The 23,236-nt window shown below is 41.1% G+C and overlaps 2 protein-coding genes across 2 annotated transcripts; both read left to right on the forward strand.

Annotated features, from left to right (window-relative positions):
* Positions 1–1,415: 1,415 nt before the first annotated feature.
* On the forward strand, positions 1,416–4,220 carry LOC136884774 (larval cuticle protein A3A-like). Its single transcript, XM_068230040.1, has 2 exons — positions 1,416–1,427; positions 3,711–4,220. The coding sequence occupies exons 1-2, from the start codon at positions 1,416–1,418 to the stop codon at positions 4,218–4,220; spliced, it is 522 nt and encodes a 173-aa protein (XP_068086141.1).
* Positions 4,221–11,425: 7,205 nt separating this feature from the next.
* On the forward strand, positions 11,426–21,434 carry LOC136884982 (cuticle protein 19.8-like). Its single transcript, XM_067157351.2, has 3 exons — positions 11,426–11,437; positions 13,711–14,269; positions 20,917–21,434. The coding sequence occupies exons 1-3, from the start codon at positions 11,426–11,428 to the stop codon at positions 21,432–21,434; spliced, it is 1,089 nt and encodes a 362-aa protein (XP_067013452.2).
* The last annotated feature ends 1,802 nt before the right edge of the window (positions 21,435–23,236 follow it).

Consider the following 23,236-nt stretch of genomic DNA (forward strand, 5'->3'; position numbering starts at 1 on the left):
AATTTTGCGGTTACGTGTAAGAGAGGGCCTTCATCCCTAACTTCGCCCTGAATAAAGATGAATTACTTACTAAACCTGCCCACCAAAGGAAAATTATTTCATACCTCGGCAAGGATATTTTTCTGCAGATGTTCAGATAGGTTTCTGAGAAATAAGCGAAGTGAAAGGAGCACGAAATTTACCATTCAGCATTCAGCAACATGTAGGTCACGACAAGTTCAAGAATATCAGTGGACTGCATAATATCCTAATGACGATATACAGATGCTCAGTTATTTTGCTTGTTAGAACTGCATTTAAAAATGACAAATATTATTCTCATCAATTTCTGTAACTATTATTCTTATACTGAGCCCATGCGGATAGGGTCATACAGCTGTGAGGTTGCAATTGGGAGGTAGCGGGTTCGAACTCCAGGCCAAAAGATGGATTTCCATTGTTTCCCATTTTCACACCAGGCAAATGCCGGTTCTTTCCAACCCCTACCACTTTCCTATCCCACCATATGTCGGTGAGATGTTAAGCAGACATAATAATAATAATAATAATAATAATAATAATAATAATAATATAATGGCATGTGGTCTCCGGAGAGGCCTGATGCAGGTTTTTCATTTGACGCCTGTATGGGGGATCTGCGTGTTGTGATGAGGATGAAATGATGATGAGACGACACATACAGCCAGTCCCCGAGCCAGGGGCATTATTGCCTGTCGAGAATCGAACCCGGGACCCCTGTGACCAAAACCTAGCACGCTAACTATTTAGTCGTGGAGAAGGACATGTTTAACAAATTGTAAATATATATATTGTTCACTCCGTGATGGTAATGTGGAAAATGCACATACCCTGTATTTATTGTTTTGGGTAAATATGTATTTTACATTACATTTTTGGGTAATTTTCTGTGTTAATTAAACCCATTTTTGAGGATTTTCAGCCCATTTTCTCTGCATTTATTAGGCCAACAAAATACTGGTCCTAGTTATAAGCATGGTACGAATTCAGCAGATGAAAGCCAACCGCAGTTCCCAGGACGTCGTCGATTAATCCAGAGAATGCCGCCCAATCTTCAAGCACCCTGAAGAGCTTTTCAGTTGTCTCCATTCCTGACCATTCCTTGGTGTTCTGGAGAATAATATCTGAAATCTACTAAGTCTCCAGTTGCCCTTCATACCGCATTCCTTACCGTACAAATCATAGTCGTTGGTAATGTGCAAGTGTGGTGGGATGGTAACAGGAACGAGTTGGAGGTTAGTTTCTAAATCTTTCGCAGGGCAGGTGATCACGTGAGCAAACTGAAGCCTGGAGGCGGAGGGACAGTCAGAGCTTTCGTCACTTGAACAGAATAAAAGCGCCCTGGTTCGCTGCAAACAGCATCAGTTGTTCACGATCAGAACACCAGTTCACACACAATGGCTTACAGGGTAAGTGTTCAGTGGGAGTCTGCTCTGTGAAGTACAAACTCAGCGTTCGTATGGATACGTTCTCGAAGCTACAGAGGAGAGAAGACAGTCGTGCAAATCTCGAAAGGAGATGATAGTGCTCGTGTTCGCTAGCTTAGGCAAATTATCAGTCGTGGCTTGTGACAATATCATGCTTTCTGCAAAGGAATCAACTCAAGCCTAGTGGAATTTACTGTGACAACCGAGCGTTGAAGTCTCCGCACTCAAGCATAGTGGAATTTACTGTGACAACCGAGCGTTGAAGTCTCCGAACTTGATTCATACTGCACCGAATTATCACTACGATATACACTCAAATTGACATGCAAGGGACAAGACTATTTCAGAATCGTCGATAATTAACTTCATATGAGCGGATTATCGTGAGTGTTAGTGAGTCGAATTCCTGATCCCATGAGGGTGGATTAAATCCCGAGAGAGTTATTCGAATTTTTAAGAGCGGAGAAACGTCTATTTGCGATTCCATATCATACTTCGTCCACAAGAAAAAATATCTGGTGACATATTTTGGACGTAAAGCTAATAACATTTTTTTCTACGAAATTTAGTTAAAACTCAGACGTAGGTCGCCCAAAATAATTCTGATATCTCTGCCATCTGGGAGAAAAAATGGAATGACAAAATTGATTGGCTGACAGCGTAAAAGACATTTATTCATGCGATCTGTCCAGAGAAGATGAGGCCATTGATTCTTCTCCTTCTACTTACCACAGTGAGAAGAATGCTTAGTTCCATTGCTATTTTCAGACGATCATAATTAATTATTTTAATTTCCATGTTGATGAATGACTTGGAAAAATGAAACGAAACAGGCATTTATTCATTAAATGTGTATAAATTACCGTTGGACGTGTTGGTTGGTGGCAAATCCATCCTATGCAAAAATTGTTTACGCCTGCAAGGAAAATCTTCATAGCCGAGAATTTAAAGGAAACAATCCTCGGACACAATTTTTAACGATCCTATGGGGTAAACCTAATAATAATTAATCTATTGTTGTGTACAAAAGCTTTCTTCATACAGGCCGTACAGGTCCATGCAGGAGTGCAAGGTAAAGGATAAAGGCCTTCCACTTTCAGAAACCTTCGGCGCTTAGTCTTTAGCCAATGCCAAGACACCTTAACTAAGTGAACCTCAGAGCCATTTGGCACTCTGGAAATGGATCTGTCGTTTCATAATTTTTTCGACGTCCTGGCGGTGAATCAAACCCACGTCCTTCCGGGTGAACAGAGCACACCCCTACAACATAGGGTATGAGAGATAAGACACAGTACTTTCTCAGAACCTCTCTATCATGCGTAATATTGTTTCTCTCTTCCACATATGAATTTCAGTCAGGTTCAAGAATAATTTACATAAGAAAATAGGCAGCTCTCCGTGAAAGTATTGTACTGTACCTTATTTAATGTAGAGAACAATGGCGCATTTTCAAAAACTATTCAAGAAAATATTTACTGTCCTTCAGATTTAAATTGCAGTAATATTTATGAGTTAATTTTGGCAGACAGAGCATTTCGATCTGCAAAAAATCTCGTACCATTCATTTTAAACCCCTTGAAGTAAGTTGCATGGCATATCATTACAAATTTTTCGAAATGTACTCAGCGGTAAAATCAAAGGCAGGGACATGAACACAATTATCCTTCTTTTACTGTTCTTTCAATGGGAAAACAAAAGGATGAGTAGTCCGCCGTACGGCTCTTCGATTGAAAGCTTCGATTTTTCTGGTTAAATGATGCACATTCACCTACAGAAGAGCAAAAATTATTAATTATTAGAGCCCGGATTTTAATGTCGTAACAGGTTAGATTGCAAATTAAATTTTGTTAATAGGAAGTGCCGGCCACCCGCTCTTCCATAATGTAGCAAGAGTAACATATATTATAGGACTTCTGATGGGCCGTAACCCTAATGTATATGCAAACCCCATAGCATAATCGTTGTGAAGGTAGATTATGCTTGCTGCTCGCTTCAGAAACTTTGCATTCTAACCTATTAATGCATAACAAATCCGGCCTCTATTAATTATTAATATCTATGAGTTCTGCATAAGAAATTCCTTCCAAGTAATTCTTAAATGTCGCCAATGTACGGTTTCACTTGATATTTCGCATTATCAGCTAAAACTAATTCATAGAGTATTTTTGTTCGTTGGACGATAACTATAAGGAAATAGCCTAATATATTTGTTACATTTAGCACAGTGTTTAGTAAGATTGATTTCATGTCAATTTCTCTTTACAGTTCATCGTTCTCGCCGCCCTCGTGGCCGTCGCTAAGGCTGGCATCCTCGGCGCTCCCGCCGTCTACGCCCCAGGTGCTCCCCTGACTGCCCGTGCATACGCCGCCCCCGCATACGCTCACGCTCCCGTAGCCTACGCCGCTGCCCCAGCCTACGCTAAGGTCGCCGCTCCCGTCGCCGTTGACACCGACTACGACCCAAACCCCAGCTACAGCTACGCCTACGACATTCAGGATGCTCTGACCGGAGACTCCAAGGGACAGCAGGAGAGCCGTCAAGGAGATGTTGTCCAGGGTAGCTACAGCCTTACCGAGCCCGACGGCACCCGTCGTACCGTTGAGTACACCGCTGACCCCGTCAACGGATTCAACGCCGTCGTCCACCGTGAGCCCGCTGTTGTTGCTAAGGCCGTTGTTGCTGCTCCCGCCTACGCTAAGGTCGCTGCCCCCGTCGCCTACGCTCACCCTGCTGCCTACGGTGCCCCCATCGCCGCTAAGGCTTACCTTGGTTAAGCTCTGTTGCCAATACGACCAACATATACTTCTCTTCCTAAAATGTCTATTTATTTGTTTTATAAAAAATAAATACAAGTGCAAACTTTATTTATATATGTATCTTTATTTGATCACTCGTTTAACAACTTCCAAATCTGTTGATGGATGTAGATATTCTGCTTTCATATTCTTAAATAATATTCGGCAGCTCGTAAAATTTTCCTTTCCCGTAAAATGTTTCGAAATGGAACTGTGCAGGTTTCATTCACCTCTGAATTTGCCTAATAGAATATTGCTGCCCTGGTGGATGAAATTTGCACAGTTCCATTCGAAGCCTTTAATAAAGTTGGTATCCACATATACTATGCACAACAAGAGAACGGGAAAAAGGATTATTCCGTTTCATCAGGCACTTAATACCTTTTACGAATATGACACACAATGTCGATGTCTTATACGCATTTGGAGATTTTTTGAGGTGGATATTGTTATTCACTCTCTCTGTACATCATGCAAAGTTTCTAGTTCTAAACTCAAATCCTCTCTTTTCTATTAATATATCGATATGGGTGTTTTACTTGCTCAACACATGACATGTTTTCGAATCATTTTGGGCAGATGATCAGTTTGAACAGTACAATGACACTTGGTAGATAGAAATAAGTCATGAAATAAAAGACTGGATTGTTCAAACACCTGATAAGAAGCTGAATTGGAAGATACTGGTATCAATAGGATGAAAGATAAGATAAATTACACATACATGAAAAGAAGGGAAGTATGGGGCCCAAAGTGTTTTGCGCCTGTGGTATACTGCATACTGTACATGCCACGCGTTTACAGTTTTATTTTGTCCTGTCCCACAGGTGCTCTATCACATCTGAAGACTAATGCCAATGAATGAACTCAAAAGTAACAAGCAACAAATATTAATAGTGATTAAATCACGTGATAGAAGAGGTACATCTCCCAAATAACTTTACAGATTCTCTCCGAAGCGCCCGTGGCCGTAAGTTAATGCCTGGTATGAAAATGGAAAACCGCGTGAAACCATTTTCAAAGTTGCCGACAGTGGGGTTCGATCCGCCTATTTCCTGAATGGAAGCTGTCAGCTACGTTGCTCCTAAACATGGTTCATTATAAATAACATTGTTCGACTGTATTTGCGAGTGTGTCCTCGACTGGTTTTAATGCGTTTAAAGGCAAGTGGTTGGCATCTTACTACAATCAGAGTTTGAGTAATTTATCTGAAAATTATAGTTTTGCTACAAAAATATTTCCTACTTTTTCAGGTCACTTTATGCTGTTGATGTGGAAAAGTCTTTCGCTTACGTTTGGCGCTAGACATTTACTAGCGTTGAAAGGTCCGCCACAAGACGTAACGCTTCCTTGCAACGCTGACACCTCCGTACGTGTTAATCACATCGTCATTATAATCAAATTACTACAAAGAGGGATTCTTAAACAATAATTTGATGCCAAAATAAATTCTGTGAGGTGAACCGTCAAAACAAGATGGCGAACAAATGGGACCCCATTTTGCCGGTACCGTGCTCTACATAATTCGCTATAATATTGGAACCGTCAGCCAAGTTTCAAAAAGACAAAGTGTCTTTTGGAAGCCTATTTAACAATACCATATGAAAATACTAAAAAAGTCATCCGGTGAATCCGTTAACGACCGACGTGTCTTTGAAGAAGATATTTCTTTGAAAATTTCGCCAAATATCCGACTTCAAACCACATTAGAGCAAGCAAAAACGTCAATTTAATCCATCACTGATAAGACGACTAAATTCCGAACAAAGCGAAACAAGAAGCGGCCCTGCAGGACCAAAATTGAGTGTGCAACGATCAAAAGAACATTTTTTTGAATCCTTCATGTAATCGCTAATCCTTATGTCTCAGACTTCTTATATCATTACCTTGTATTTAACAAATGTTTGTTGAAATAAGGTAAAATCAAGAAATAATAAACTCATGTCCAGAGAAATAATGAAAATATATAAGTTTGCTTTACGGGAGTGAAAGCTGGATGGACTCAGGTTATCTTATTCACAAGTGAGAAGTAACAGACATAAAAGGAGCTAGAATAATTGCGGGTACAAACAGGTGGAAACAATGGCAGGAGGGTATTCGAAATGACGGAAATAAAGGATAAGTTAGGAATGAACTCGATGAAGCTGTACGCATAAACTGGCTTCGGTGGTGGGGCCATGTGAGGTGAATGGAGGAGGATATGTTACCTACGAGAATAATAGTCTCTCTTGTGGAGGGTAAGAGAGGTAGATCAAGACGACGATGGTTAAAGAATAAGAAGTACAGAACTAAACGAGGTCACAGAACTAGTTACAAACAGAGGATTCTGGCAGCGTTTAGTGAATTCACAGAGGTTGCAGACTGAACGCAGAAAGACATAACAGTCTATAATGAAGATGTATGATGAAATCTTTCATAATAATAAAATACAGTGTTTGTCTGTGTGTGTTTTGTGTGTGTATGTGTGCGCGATGCCCAGTCTTATCTACGGCACGCCGAGGTCTGCAAAATAGGTAGATGGAGGGGGGCCTGAATGCACCTCGAAGGCGGATGTTTCATGTTCGCTTTCGTTGGTAAGTTATGAACGAAAAACCGTCGGAAAACGTGTCTTGGGATATGACAATCCAAAGTGCTGTCACCAAGATTAAATGCATAGATTCATTGTCGCTAGGCAACGTACATAAGATAGGTAATGCAAGTCAGAGAGACATTTTAAGTCCATCGTGTAGCAAGCCATTATCGGTAATATCTGCAAGTGTTTGTCTGTGACTGTGTGTGCGATGTCCAGCCACATCTACGGCACGCAGAGATCTGAAATGTTTAAAATAGGCGTATTGTTCGATGAATATTTATTAAGGTAGAGACCTATTTTCATTAATTATTTATAGTAATTTAATTGTTTTTTACTTACTTCTCATTAACCCAATATTCAATTCATTCGCTTAAAATGTCAGGTACGAGGATTTCACTATATCAGCAATAAAATGTGAACCATATTTTCTTTCTAACTCAATGTTATATTTTATACCAACCCGGTATCTTGAACACTGAAAGTAACATTATAATTGAAAATACAGTTATGTAAAAATGATATGTGTTCATAAATCTATATTTTTCGTTTTGCCTTTAAATTAATGGTTTAGAAACATCTACAGTTGAATTAAGAAACGCGGGTGAAGCCGCGAGCAGATGTTACTGAAGAATAAACGCATTGACGAAATAAAAATATTCCTTTTTAGACGTTTACACGCCTTTCAAGTTTGACTCTGCCGATATTTTTGAACAAAATAATGAACCTAGGCCATGAGATGTCCTATTAATAAAATCATGGCGTGATATTGCCACAAGAAAACATTCCCTGTGAAAAAGTTCAGAAAAGGCAGTTCGTGTTTGGAAAAGGCAGATATTTTAGTTTCAGGAGGTCAAATGGACTGTATCGCTACTGAACGATCCTAAGATTTTGATAGGGTGGATCATGAGAAACTACTGTTGAATGTGAGGGTTATTGGACTAGACAAAATAGTGATTCAATGCGTGGTTATATTTCAAGAAAATAGAATTTAAGTAGGTGAACTATTATCTGACCCTCTAATGATTAAGAGAGAGTTTCCGTAAGGCATTATTATTGGGCCTTAATATTATCTTATGTATATAAAAGTTTGCAAGGAAAAAGATATTACTTCATTTTGTATTTTTTAGCACAGATGTGTAATTGGCTATCAACACTATGAGTCTTAACATGATACCTCATTTAGAGGCCCCATGAAGAAAAGAAGAGGAAGAAGAAAAAGAACAACATGATACCTAAGGAATTTCAAAATTATTTTTCCCCACAAATTTGATTTCAGTGATTTTCAACATCTAGACGTATTACCCACAAGAAACCAAAATAATTGGCCAATGGGTTAGTCATACCACAAAATAAAGCCTAGCGTGTAACCTTAGACTCCATTGTACATATAAAAAGAAACCACTTTTCCATTTACTAAAATCATATGATCATGCATATGTCTCCCAGTCAAGGCCATCCATAAATGGCTGTTAATTTCAGATGGCAACCAACCATAAGACATAGCCTGCACCGTTGGTAGGTAACATTGTCTGACCATCCATCCATACCTTATATCATTACCTGCACGGTTGCTAGGTAACATTGTCTAACCATCCATCCATATCTTATATCACTACCTGCACGGTTGCTAGGTAAAATTGTCTGACCACCCATCCATACCTTACATCACTACCTGCACGGTTGCTAGGTAACATCGTCTAACCGTCCATCCATATCTTATATCACTACCTGCACGGTTGCTAGGTAAAATTGTCTGACCACCTATCCATACTTTACATCACTACCTGCACGGTCGCTAGGTAACATTGAACATCCATCCATATCTTACATCACTACCTGCACGGTTGCTAGGCAAAATTGTCTGACCACCCATCCATACCATACATCACTACCTGCACGGTTGCTAGGTAACATTGTCTAGCCATCCATCCATACCATACATCACTACCTGCACGGTCGCTAGGTAACATTGTCTGACCATCCATCCATACCTTACATCACAGCCTGCACGGTTGCTATGGTTATACTTCCGTCACACATTCTGTCGCGTCATGTTACACAAATTTTCGGATGACCCGCAGCCATAAGAAACATTACTTTGTAACTCGAATTGTTCTCCAGGAAATAACGCTTTTCGTATGTAACGTACGTTCTTGAGCAACCACTGACAGAGAACTGTTCGGCTGGATTCTTGTCCAGCTGGATTGGCCTCTAATAGAGTGTACAAAAAGGCTTTTTGAAAGTAATTCACAGAGCGGTTAACTAATTTCATTACCAGTGACTTAATAGTGACAACATACACATTAACGCAAATAAGGAACAAAAGTCAAACATAAATCGACCCGTCAGGGAAGGGTATATTCTGTTCATAATTTTCATATAATGCGTTCACGTATAATAATAGAGTTTTCGAAGATTTATTGATATTTTAATTCGTTACTGCTATTTGGTTATCTCCAGGTATAGAGCTGTGTGAACAATACTGCCAATTTCGACCAATACTAATGGTATCGATATTTGTTTTCCATATTAATGGAGTGTCGATACTTTCCGTGATTCGAGTACGGGCGTATCAAAATATCGTATCAAATGCAGTATCGCAACGTCCCTCCGTATCCGTAGAACCGCTGTGGGTGGGGGCGGTAGAATAACACCCACGATATGCTCTGCCTGTCGTAAGAGGCGACTAAAATATGTCTCAGGGGCATGTGTTAGTAACCACGGGGCCCTTAACTGAGTCCTGGCATTGCTCCCACTTACTTGCACTAGGCTCCTCACTTTTATCTATCCTATCCAACCTCTCTTGGTCAACTCTTCTTATTTTCTGACCCCGACGGTATTAGGATACGAGGTCTAGGGAGTCTTTCATTTCCACGCCCTTCGTGGTCCTAATATATCTTTGGCCGATAATTCCACTTTTAGAAGTGATGGACAACTTCAACATTTTGTCTTTGATTAGCGTTATTACAGGATTGGTTGCCTAGCTGTATTTTCTCTTAAAACAATAAACAGCACCATCACCACTGTGTCTTTGGGATTATAATTTTTTTGGCTAATTGTTTTTTTGCTAGTTGTTTTACGTCGCACCGACACAGATAGGTCTTACGGCGACGATGGGACAGGAAAGGGTTAGGAGTGGGAAGGAAGCGGCCGTGGCCTTAATTAAGGTACAGCCCCAGCATTTACCTGGTATGAAAATGGGAAACCACGGAAAACCATTTTCAGGGCTGCCAACAGTGGGGTTCGAACCTACTATCTCCCGAATACTGGATATTGGCCGCACTTAAGCGACTGCCGCTATCGAGCTCGGTCTAATTGTTTTACGTCGCACTAACACATCCAAGAGACGGAAGGATGGGGAACGGTTAGGATCGGAAATGTAGCGTCCGTGGGCTTAAGTAACGTACAACCCAGGATTTACCTGGTGTGATAGTGGGAAAACACGGAAAAGCATCTTCAGGGCTGCCGATTGTGGGATTCGAACTCACTATCTCCCGAACGAAAGCTCAGAGCTGCGCACCCCTAACCGCACGGCGAGCTCGCTCAGTGCTTGGTATAACGCCTAGCGTGTGCTGGTGTTCCAACGGTGCCAAACTCTCGATGCGATGAACATCGATTGCTAGAATGCGAAGCGATTACAAGAAGGAAATTACGGATAAAAATTACAGTTGGTAAAATGTAATTATTACAAGTAGAATATTCGTTACAACTACAGTAATTCGATCACTTTTATTGCTTTCTCAACTCTGGTAACATATTATTCAAATTTCTTTTTTCACCGGGCGAGTTGGCCGTGCGGTTAGGAGCGCGCAGCTGTGAGCTCGCATCCGGAGATAGTGGGTTCCCATTTTCACAACAGGCAAATGGCTGGGGCTATACCTTATTTAAGGCCGTTTCCTTTCAATTCCTAGGCCTTTCCTGTCCCAACTAGCAAAAAAAAATCGTTTCCCATACATTTCTTATGAAAAAGTTTTTCTTAGTTTTCACGAAATTTTAAAAAGAATTCACACAAAGCATACTAAATACGTTTTTGGATTTATGACAGGAGGACTGCGAAATATACCTTTTTCTTTTTCACCACATCATTCTAGTATAGAGCAAACTCTTCTTAAACATTGCCTGCTTTGAAACGGTTATATATGCAACAGAATTCAATGTAATCCCGACGTGATGTGCATTTCTGCTTTAGAAAACATAGCGACTTACAAGCATGGTACGACTCCAGGACATTTAATCCATGCACATTTCCCTAGATTCCTCTGAAGAATGCAGTGTTATCTTCAATCAGCCCGAGAAGCTATTCAGTTGTCTGAATGTCCGTCTATTCATTAATGGTCTGGAGTATATCTGCAATCTGCCAACTTCCCACTTGCCCTTCGTAACGCATTTATGATATATAATAGTCGTTGGAAATGTGCGAGTGTGATGGCAATAGCAATGAGTTCGAGGTCAGTTTCTAAATCTTTTGGAGGGCAGGTGATCACGTGAGCGAACCGCAGCCCGGAGGCGGAGGGACAGTCAGAGCTTTCGTCACCTGAACTGAATAAAAGCGCCCCGGTTCGCTCCAGACAGCATCAGTTGTTCACGATCAGAACACCAGTTCAGACACACAATGGCTTACAGGGTAAGTGTCCAGTGAGAGTCTGTTTGTGAAGTACTCAGCGTTCGTCGAGTGGATACATCCTCCAGGTTAAGGAGAAGGGAAAAGAAATCAAAATGTGTATGTTCCTAGGGAAATTGTGAAAATCGAGAAAGGAAAATATTGTGCTACTGTTCGCTAGATAACACACGCGTTGTCATTCGTGGCCTGTGACAATATTACGCTTTCTGCAACAGACTTGACTGAAGTGTAATGGAATTTACTGTCACATTCGAGCATTGAAGTCTCCACACTTTATCTGACTGCTTCCCGTCCTGTACTGAATAATCACTATAAAATGCGGTCAAATAGACAAGCAAGGAAAAAGCGACTTCAAAATCCTGATATTTATTGTAGTATATACATCTTTCCATAGGAACAAATATTCCTCTATGAATCAATGGTAGAGTTTTTCTTATCTTTTTAGTGGCTTAACATCACACGTTAACACATCGCTGACGAAAATATGGGAAGGCAGCAGCCGTGATGTTACCGAATATAAAGCCCCAGCATTTATATGCTTCGAAAATTGGAAACAAAGGAAAACATTACTGGGGGCTTCCACGAGTGGGATACGAACCCACCATCTCACGAATGCAAGCTAACACCGTGATGAGCCGAACCGCGCGGCCATTCGCACAGTCACTGGTAAAGTATCGGCCTCTCTATTCCACGGTCCTGGATTGAAACCCGGGAAGAGGAAGTCGAATTTTTCTAAGTCGTACAAAACGTCCTAGCGTGCCTGCCTCTTACGCGGTAGTCCCGAGATCGATTCCAGGCCAGGTCAGGGAATTTTACCTGTATCTGAGGGCTGGTTCGACGTCCAATCAGCCTACGTGAATACAATTGAGCTATCTAACGGCGAGGTGTCTGTCCCGGTCTAGAGAGCCAAGAATAACGGCCGAGATAATTCGGCGTGTTGCTCACACGGCACCTCATTATCTGCAGGCCTTCGGGTTGAGCAGCGTTCGCTTGGTAGGCCATGGCCCTCCAGGGCTGTTGCGCCATAGGCTTTGGTTTAGGTTTTCGTAAAAAAAAACGTCCATTCGTCACACCACATCGTATGACGCAAAAGATCCCTGATGACACGTTTATGATTACCCGACAAAATTAATGAATACAAAGCCGTATGTCTCCCAACAGAGTTTCAGTTCCTCTACCGTCTAGCAGAATAGAAATCAAACATCGAAATTGATATACTGGCAACCTAAATGAGGTCAAATCGAAATGCCTGTAAACAGCAGTTGAGGTTACAATATTACTTTTTTTTTTACAAGCGAATGGACCACTTGGGATCAAGCTACAACTTAATTTCATTCTCTTAGTTCAGAGTTTTCTCTGTGCCCAATACTCCGTTATTATTACTATTATTATTATCAAAGCAACAGAGTGGTTATGTTTATTACAATGAACGTCTGTGAGTAAACACACGGATTATTATTCGCAGACAGTTTTAAACTAGCGAACCTAATACAATTATTATAGTCACTTATTTTGTACAGTAGTATTAAGTATTTACATAAAGGGGCGATATGACAGATTTCTTAGTACGGCACTAGCATGTGTTATAATTTCTGTCTCCTCCATATCTCAGTTTAAGTCATGTTCGAGAGTAATTTACATACGGAAATAGATAGTTCTTCCTGGAACCATTTTACCAAATTTTAAAGGAGAATACTAAGGCGCATTTCCATACTTTCGGCAGACACATTTCAATCTGCAAATAACTTCGAAGCGTTCATTTTACAACCCTTGAAATAACATGTCTTATTAGCGAACATTTACAATGTCATGAAATGTACTCGGCGGTCAAATCAATGTCAGAGACATAGAAGTGATTTCAATAGACCAAAATTATCCTTATCTTACTGTTTTTTAATGGGAAGATCGACAGGGTGTGTATTCCGCTGTAAGGCTCTTCGATTGAAAGCTTCGATGTTTTAGTTAAATGTTACACAACCACTTACAGTAGGGTAATAGATATGAATAATTGAAAAAAAGAACCTAATGAGTTCCTGCATAAAAAAATCCTCCTATATTCTCAAACGTGGCCAATGCATGATATTACTTGATACATCGTGTATCAGCCAACATACCGTAATTCACAGATTCTTCCTTGTTCCTTTGAAGATAATAGCAAGGAAATACTCTACTCTGCTTTCAAAAATTTCAATTTCCATTACATCTTTATTTTTTCATTATACATTTAAGAACACATTGCTTAGTAACATTGACTTCATGTTAATTTTTCTTTACAGTTCATCGTTCTCGCCGCCCTCGTGGCCGTCGCTAAGGCTGGCATCCTCGGCGCTCCCGCCGTCTACGCCCCAGGTGCTCCCCTGGCTGCCCGTGCCTACGCCGCCCCCGCATACGCTCATGCTCCCGTAGCCTACGCCGCTGGCCCCGCTTACGCTCACGCTCCCGTAGCCTACGCCGCTGCCCCCGCCGTCGCTAAGGTCGCCGCCCCCGTCGCCGTCGACACCGACTACGACCCCAACCCAAGCTACAGCTACGCCTACGACATCCAGGACGCTCTGACCGGAGACTCCAAGGGACAGCAGGAGAGCCGTCAAGGGGATGTTGTCCAGGGTAGCTACAGCCTGGTTGAGCCCGACGGCACCCGTCGTACCGTTGAGTACACCGCTGACCCCGTCAACGGATTCAACGCCGTCGTCCACCGTGAGCCCGCTGTTGTTGCTAAGGCCGTTGTTGCTGCTCCCGCCGTCGCTAAGGTTGCTGCCCCCGTCGCCTACGCCGCCCCCGCCTACGCTCACCCCGCTGCCTACGGTGCCCCCATCGCCGCCAAGGCTTACCTTGGTTAAGCTCTGTTGCCAATAGGACCAACATATTCTTCCCTTCCTAAAATGTCTGTCTATTTATTTGTTTTCTAAAAAATAAATACAACTGCATATCTTATTACAAATGTGTTTTTATATTAACCCTAGTTTAAGAACTTCAAAAATATTTAACTCTTTTTGCTTAATCAGTAATATTCTACATCAACTAACTCCAGATATGTAAAAAATATCGACCTTCTTCTTTCATATTCTTAAATAATATTCAAGAGGTCATCAACTACAACAGTGTATTTTCCTTTCCTGTGAAATGGTTAATAACAGAGATAGTGATACCAAGTTTCTTTGTCTAAATGGAACTATAAAGATTTCATCCACAACTGAATATTTTGCGCCGGCGGAAGAAATCTGCAAGCTTCCCTTTAAAACATTTCAAAATACTGGTATCCATACATGCGACGTTAATGATTGCGCGGGAAAGGGCAGTATACTGTTTCACCAGACTCGTAATACCACTTATGAAAAGAGAACAAATCTGAAAATTTCTGACGTGGATATTCTTATTCACTCATTCCGCATATGATCCAAAGCTTCGAGTTCTAAACCCTCCCCTCCGCATTAATATATGTGTTTTTCTTGCTCAACACATTGTACATTTCTGAATTATTTTGGGTAGAGGATCAATTTGAACAGTGCAATGCCACTTGCTAAACAGAAATAATTCATCAGATTAATAACTTGGATTCATGAAACATATAATAAGAAGCTGAATTGGAAGATACTGGTAACAAATAGAGTGAATGATGAAATGAATTACACATTCATGATAACAAGGGAAGACATGTATAATACTGTCTTGTTAAAGTGAATTACATGCTTCGTCTGTGCAGTCAACATCTTCGAAAGCAGGGGAAATAATTTCAGACACGAGAAAAATCATCAAAGGATAGCTACCCGTAGTCGAGGCTTATCTTGATGTCCAGTTCAATAATTAGTTTAAAGATTAACAGCCATATAGTGAATTCCAGTTAATTATAAAAGAGAAACCTAAAGTTAGCTACCTTTCGGAAGAAGCGTTTTAGTTTGCTTTACAATGCAACCCGTTCACGTGATGGCGTTACGATGTGGAAGAAATCTCTTAACATTATACAGGACCATTTCTTGTATTGTGGATGATTTAAACTTTACATTTGGAAATGTTCTGCAAACACCAAACAACAGTCCTATGACTTTCCAGCTTTTTACTTTGGACTTCTCTTCCAGATATTTGAAGGAACATTCAGAATGGTGCTTAATTTCAACATCAACCTCTTTGTTTCGCATAAAATAACTCTTCAATATTAATTAGATGCAGTTACCTTCTAAATTCTTCACTGTCATCTACAAGAAATAACATCCAGAAGTCTACGTACGAACAATTTCAATATACTGTGAATCCTCTCGTAAACATCAGCCAGCAGATACGAGTAAAGGAAAAATCAGTGAAGACCTTAGGTAAACAAATCACAATAAATACAAATAAAGCGAAAGTTTGAAATAAAAGTCATTTTGTATACAATGATATAAATAGCACTAATGCACCCCAGGGGAGATTAAATGTGCTCAGTATATATATAAAATAACTTGTCCTGACTGACGGGTTCATCATCGCCGAGCCAAAACTACTGGACATAAAGAAACGACATTTTGGAGATACATTCATATTACAATGTAGGTGCTCGCTAAGGGAGGAATTTTTTGATATTCCGTCGCTAAGTGGGTTGAAAAGGGGGGTTAATTTTTAAAATGAGTGTATCTATATCTCAAAAACTGAACAGTTCAAAGACATGAACATTGGTATTTGGAATCTCCTTTAAAAATAAAGAAACACCCTTTTTTTTTGTTTTCGGAAAAATCCTGTAAGGGGATGAAAAAAGGTGAAAAAGAGGTTGAATACCTTTCATGTGGACAATTATATCTCAAAAACTGAGGATGTTAAAATCGTGAAAATTGGTATTTGGAATCTTCTTTGAAAATAAAGAAACACGTATTTTTTTGTTTTTGTAAAATCTACTTAAGGGGTGGTGAACAGGGGTGACAACTGAGTATATCTCAAAAACGTAACATGTTACAGACCTGAAAATTAGTATTTGGAATCTCTTGTAAAAGTAAAGGAACACGCATAATTTGTTTTCTGAAAATTCACTTAAGGGGAAGTGTTAAAGGGGGTGAATTTTTAAAATGAGCATATATCTCTATCTATCTATCTATCTATCTATATAAAATAACTTGTCTTAAATAAGATGTAATATTTATACACCCAATAATGCTAGGTCCCCACATGGTGTCCATGACCGTTAAGGCATAATGTCATTATGGTCTTACACAGTGGTTTTCTGGTTCGAATCCCATTAGTGGCAAATAAAATAATACGGTGTCGAATGTCCCTTTGGGAAAATCATATGATCATGAATATGTCTATCAGCACATCACATCGAAACCTGCAATCTCACATCGACCATCTGTACTCTAACGTCTTTCTTTGATAATATGTCTCTCAGTCATGAACATTCATTCCTACAGTTACCGTGATTTAAATCTCAATCGTCTAGGCAGTAAGCTAGATAAACATGAATGCTGTCAAAATGTTGCTTATAGGGTCGGTTGGTGCATGGCTTTCAGTGGGCTTAGCAGACTTCTAGATCAGTGAGGAAGGCAACGGGAAACTACCTCACTCCTCATTATCCTAGTACGCCTCTTCAGTTACGCCTAGGACATCTATGACAGTTAATGGTGGAGTTGTATAGGATGCAACCAGACTTCGGGTTGGGGACTGAACATACATACAACATTTCCTTCATAGCTTATCTGTTATACAGCCGTCTTGTCAAACTTGAAGGCACAAAAGAGTTGAGAAGGGACTGTTAACCACTAACTCACATTTCCATTAAAAACAGCTCCTGTAACAAATAAATTATGAAGGTAAGCTTAGCAAAATTTGGCTTAATATTTTGTAACATGTTGTGTAATTAACCTTTGTTCAAAATTCGATCAACAATTTTTTGCAAGAAAAAGTTGGCTGGCGGACGAAAATATTCTTACATCGATCTGTTTTCAGACCAACATTGCTTTATGAGACTGGAATCTGGGTGGACTCTGGATATCTTATACATACGTTAGAAGTAAGAGACTTGAAAGCAGCGAGAATCGGCGGGAACAATGGCAGGAGGGTGGTCGGAATGAAGAGATAAAGGGTAAGTTAGAAATGAACTCACAAACCTATTGTGTACCGAACATAATGGTACTACGCGCAAGTAAAAGCGACTTACGGTGTTCCCCGCGTGGTGGCAGTAATTACAAGTAGTCTCATGGTTTTAATACAATAATCCCTTGGCCGCCCCTTTTAGTCGCCTCTTACGACTGGCAGGGGATAACGTGGGTATATTCTTCATCTGCGTCTCCCACCCGCTGGGGGTTTGCATAAAAATAAGGCGCTACATACTTTGAAGACTACGATGACACTAATTTTGAAACAACATAACCTGAAATTCCCTACACAAAGGTGGACCTAAGATGAATTCTTAATTATAACTTATATCTTGTATGGTAAATGAGTGGATGATTTTTTAATAAAAACTAACGAATATTTCCTTTTACTTTGAATGAAATATACAATGTGTAAGCTATAATTTGTTTTCTTATTCTTTATGATCTTAATGCTTTCTGCCACCAAAATCAATAATTCCTTCTCTTGGAACGTCATATTAGGCTTCATTCTTTGTTTCTGGGCAATAGCGGACATAATTTATCATAAAATATTTCCAAACACCGAACGCAATAAAACTTTCTTACAATTCGATAAGGGCGGCAGCACGTAGTCATTTGTTTTCCGTGCGTGAGTATGGAAAAAATAAGGTTCAAATTCAGACTGAAACGAAAACTTAGTTTTTGGTAAACCGAGGTAATAAATTCTGTGCTGAATACAGAAGTGAGAGTTGTATGCATGTTCGGTTTTCAGCCCTAAGGCTGGTTGGATCCTCAACAGCTCCGCCATCAGCTGTCATAGATGGCCTGGGCATCACTGAGGAGGCATACTACGGAAATGAAGAGTGAAGTAGTTTCCCGTTGCTTTCCTCGCCGAGCCAGAAGTTCCTCTTACACATCAGTCTGGCAAGCCCACTGAATACACGCACCAACCGACCCTATGAGCAACATTTTCACACCATTCATAACAAGGACTGGCTGCAGAAGGAATGGCATTACTAGCATCACTCATACCTCAGTCATTTTCATATTGTCAAAGCCAAAGGTAAGACAGAGACAGATCAATGAAAGTAACAAAATTGCTCTAGCCTATACCAGAAGACTTAGTGTACTGTAACCACTAGGTCCTCCAGCAAAGGCACAAGTGAGACTTATCCGAGATAATGAAATTATCCGAATTTTGGAAATTTAAGATAAGAGTAAAAATACCTGACTTCGGTGAATTCCAGCCTAAGAGGTGCAAACTGATTGTCCGAATCATTGGCTGAATTGTCAGCGTTCAGACTTTCGGTTCAGAGGGTCCCGCGTTCAATTCCCGGCCGGGTCGGGGATTTTAATCGTGTTTGACTAATTCTTATGGCTCGGGGACTGGGCGTTTGTGTTCGTCGCAACATTTTCCTCTTCATATTCAGACAAAATACTACACCACCAACCATCAGAGAAACACGCAGTATTGATTACATCCTTCCATATAAGGTTGGCCTCAGGAACGGCATCCGGCCGTAAAACAGGGCCAAATCCACATGTGCGACAAAGTCCACACCCACGACCCCACAGATGTGGGAAAATCGGTAGAAGAAAGAAGAAAGAGAAGAATAAGAAAAATAAATAAGGTTGAGGACTTAAACGCGCCGAGAATAAATTTCTGAGAGATATCACTGTTGGCAGTGAACCAGCATCAAGCACAAAGTGCATCAGTTCTGTTACATGCTGGTGACGTATTAAGGGTCACTAGATCGTTTACGAGGCCTCGCCAAGGTAAACCGACAACAAGAGGTCAGTTTCCAAATCTCTTGGGCGGTGCAGTTAGTGCAATGTCACCTGACCACGCCCGCACAAGACAGGTGTGGTAGGTAGGACCACTGGTAACCAACTACCCTTCAACCCGTATGTTATTACGACATGCGAACCAAATAAAAGCCGCTCAATGGCATTGCACGGCATCAGTTATCGAGTAGCCGATCCACACAGCACACACATACACACAATGTACAAGGTAAGTGCAATGTAGGTCAGTACCTGGTAATACACGTAACAGCTTTTACCAGCACTCTGAAGTAATTAGAGTTTAATGAAGTGTGCGGAATGCAAACTAGACTCCTTAAACATATTGCTCTGATTCATGGATGATAGAAGTTTTAAAAGCAAAGCCAAGCAAAGCAAAGTAATCTGTGCACAGGCCATGAAGGCCATTGGAGGGGTGGAAAGTAAAGGCTTTCACCATCCATAACCTCGGCGCTTGATGAGGTGGAGTGGTTAGCTCTACTCCGGCCGTCTTTGCTCCGAGGAATGAACCTGGTACTCATTCCTTGTGTAGGCTGAGTGAATCTCAGGGCCATATGCACCTCCGGAAGTGGAAATCTCTTTTCTTAAATTTTTCGACTTCCTGACGGGGAATCGAACCCACGTCCTTCCGGGTGAACTGAGCATGTCTTTACCGCCTCGGCCAGGCAGCCCCTCGAGAAGATGTAAAACGATCAATAAATCAAATCACTTTCACAATGTTTCGTTTCTATTCATCACCTTTCTTTGGCTAAAAATTCCGGTACATTTTGTATGGAGAGTTAGTATCGTTCCTAGAGCAGATGAAGTACGGATACTTCGGTTCGAAGAATTTATCTCAATATGACAATTTTCTTGTCAAGCAGCATATGAACAAGCCAGGAGAATCTCGTAACTCAATTTAATGCAGCTCAATAATAAAGAACTCTCCAGTTTCACAGGAATAAGCAAACAATACCTAAACTCAAAAGGTATATTTGTCATATTGTTTGAAATTGCCGGTATTAAACTTGTCTAGAACTTACATTAGCAAACAAATGCTTTCCGTAGGCAAATCAAAAGTTTAAATATTCTTCCGTCATTTTAACTAAATGTATAATTTTTACTCATTCCTGAGGCTTAACGTCGCACCGACACAGGTAGGTCTTATAGCGACGATGGGAGAGGAAACGACTAGGAATGGGAAGAAAGCGACCGTGACCTTCATTAAGATACAGCCCCAGCATTTGCCTGGTGTGAAAATGGGAAACCTCAGAAAACCATCTTCAGGGCTGCCGACAGTGGTGCTTGAGCCCACTATCTCCCGGATGCAAGCTCACAGCTGCGCGGTCCTAACCGCACGGCCAACTCGCCCAGTCTATAGTTTCTTAGTTACATGAGCAAATAACTAGAGTTTAATGCAAATCTAGAGAAAGGAATTTTCACTCATACCAGCATTAAAATCACTGAGCGCATAAACAACAGATCGTAACTAAGCTACAGGTAGACCTACATTTAGTACAATAGAGGAGAAAGGTGCGCTTGTTATACAAAGATTCATAATATAAAGTAGAAATGAATACTCAGTTGTCTAATTTACGTTCCTTTCCCATGTCAGCAACAACTTTTCGCAAATTAGAATATTTTTAAATCGAAACGTGTCAGAAATGTTGAATATAATTTACTGTAATTTCCTTCAACAGTTCTTCGTCCTCGCCGCCCTCGTGGCTGTCGCTAAGGCCGGCATCCTCGGCGCTCCCGCCGTTTACGCCCCAGGCGCACCTCTGGCCGCCCGTGCCTACGCCGCCCCAGTAGCCTACGCCGCTGCCCCCGCCTACGCTAAGGTTGCCGCTCCCGTCGCCGTCGACACCGACTACGACCCCAACCCAAGCTACAACTACGCCTACGACATCCAGGATGCTCTGACCGGAGACTCCAAGGGACAGCAGGAGAGCCGTCAAGGAGATGTTGTCCAGGGTAGCTACAGCCTGGTTGAGCCCGACGGCACCCGTCGTACCGTTGAGTACACCGCTGACCCCGTCAACGGATTCAACGCCGTCGTCCACCGTGAGCCCGCTGTTGTTGCTAAGGCCGTTGTTGCTGCCCCCGCCGTCGCTAAGGTCGCTGCCCCCCTCGCCTACGCCGCTCCCGCTTACGGATACGGCAAGGCCCTCATCGGTTAAGAGATTTTAATGCATTTTAGAATTATCTTCCCTTCTACTTCTCTTCCTTTCATGCTCTGTGCCTTTCGGTTATTTATACAAAATTAGCACTCAATAAAGACACCCCTTTCTCAAAAAATATGGAAATTTATTTACATAAACCCAATCAATGCATCCTTAAACATTCCAATTATTTTATAGCAACGTGTACACAACAAGCGTAGGGTAGGATTTATGATCCTTGCACGTGGCTTGTTACTGTAAACCATAGGAACATGTCTGTATATAAATACTAAGGGATGTCTTGGCTAGAAAGACTAAATGCTACATAAAAGAAAATAATTATCACAATACTGTGAGTCCACATCATACAGTATTCTGTGAAGGAGATCTTTCTTTATTAGCACCAAGTTATGTGATATATTTCGCATACTGAATGGTATAATCTGCAAACGCGTGTTCCGTTTGCTTCATGGAAAAGGGTCGTTACACAAATTTACACTGCCAAGGGACAGTTTCTGGTTGGGTCCCATTCAGTCTCTGTCTAATATTGCATCCATAGAGAATAATTCGGGCCATATTTCTCTTATTTCCCCATCTATCTTTCCTCCTCTAATGTCCTTGTCTTCTCAGTGGATTGCAGCTCGCAATATGTTCTTAAATACCCCAGGTTCTGTAAGGTAAGTTCCTCTCGTTAATTCATAAACAAGCTGGAAGGTGTGTGAACTTTGGTCAGCCCAGGGCTGCTTCAAAACAGCCAGATGTCACATTTTCTATCGTTGACATGTCCTTGGTTGTCAGTTCTAGCCAAATTACATCAAGTCCGTAGGTTAAATTTGGTATGATGTTTCCATTAAAAAGAACCATTCCAGTATGTATAGTTGGGGCGGGGGCAACGTATCCTCAGCCGGCAGCAAAGACAACGACATACGTTGACCTCATGGCATCTCACTTGCCCAGCAGGGTGCGATTTATGACAGCGGATGCCTTTAAAACGGAAGTTTTCATTCCCCAACAGAAAAACTCACAGCTCTGTTGCCAATACACCTCTGATTACAATAGACGTCAGTCTCCTTTTTCAGCTCAGATAATTCGCAAGCGCTTTGCTTGTTGTTTGAAAGTCTTGTAATATTTGCTTCATTATTTGTGGAGTGTATTCATTTTCATTTAGCTTCATGCAATAATATCGAAGCGGCAAAATATGACAAACATGCTCTTGACAACTCTCACTTGCCTTTTAAACGACCCGCGCTCCTTGTGTCTAGAGGAAAGAAACCGAATGACAATTCTCATTATGACTACGGTGAGCCACATTTTGGGATCAGAAGCTGCCGCCTGGGGATACGTTCGACGTCCCAACATATTTTAAAATGTATATTTATTGGGTCCACAGGAACATGAACAGTCCCATCAGCAGCTGTCATAAGTAGGCTAGGTGTCACTGATGGGGAGTACTAGGGAAATGAGTGAGGTAGGCTCTCGTTGTTTTCTACACCATTCCACAAAATGCTGTTGCATATCAGCCCGCCAAACCTACTAAAATGTATATACCGATCGACGCTATGAACAAGAGTTTTACACATTCATCACAGGGACTGACGATATAAGGAACGGCATTTCCTGTCATGGCTCATACCTCAATTACTTTCATATCGTCAAAGCCAAGGATGACACTGAGACAGGTCAATGAAAGTTAAAAAAAATTGATATAATACAAACCAGGAGATACAGTACACAATGGATACTGTATCTTACCAGAGGTTGTTACTGGCAAAGTTACATGTGCGATATGGTTTTAGTTTAAGTAGCAACCAAGAACTGCA

Source organism: Anabrus simplex, chromosome 13 (assembly GCF_040414725.1).
Source record: "Anabrus simplex isolate iqAnaSimp1 chromosome 13, ASM4041472v1, whole genome shotgun sequence".
Classification (NCBI taxonomy): domain Eukaryota; kingdom Metazoa; phylum Arthropoda; class Insecta; order Orthoptera; family Tettigoniidae; genus Anabrus; species Anabrus simplex.

Excerpts from the sequence above, each read along its gene's own strand:
- LOC136884982 (XM_067157351.2), top strand. Across the intron at positions 14,270-20,916 it reads CGCCGCCAAGGCTTACCTTG|AAATGTTGAATATAATTTAC; the intron begins GTTAAGCTCTGT and ends GAAACGTGTCAG.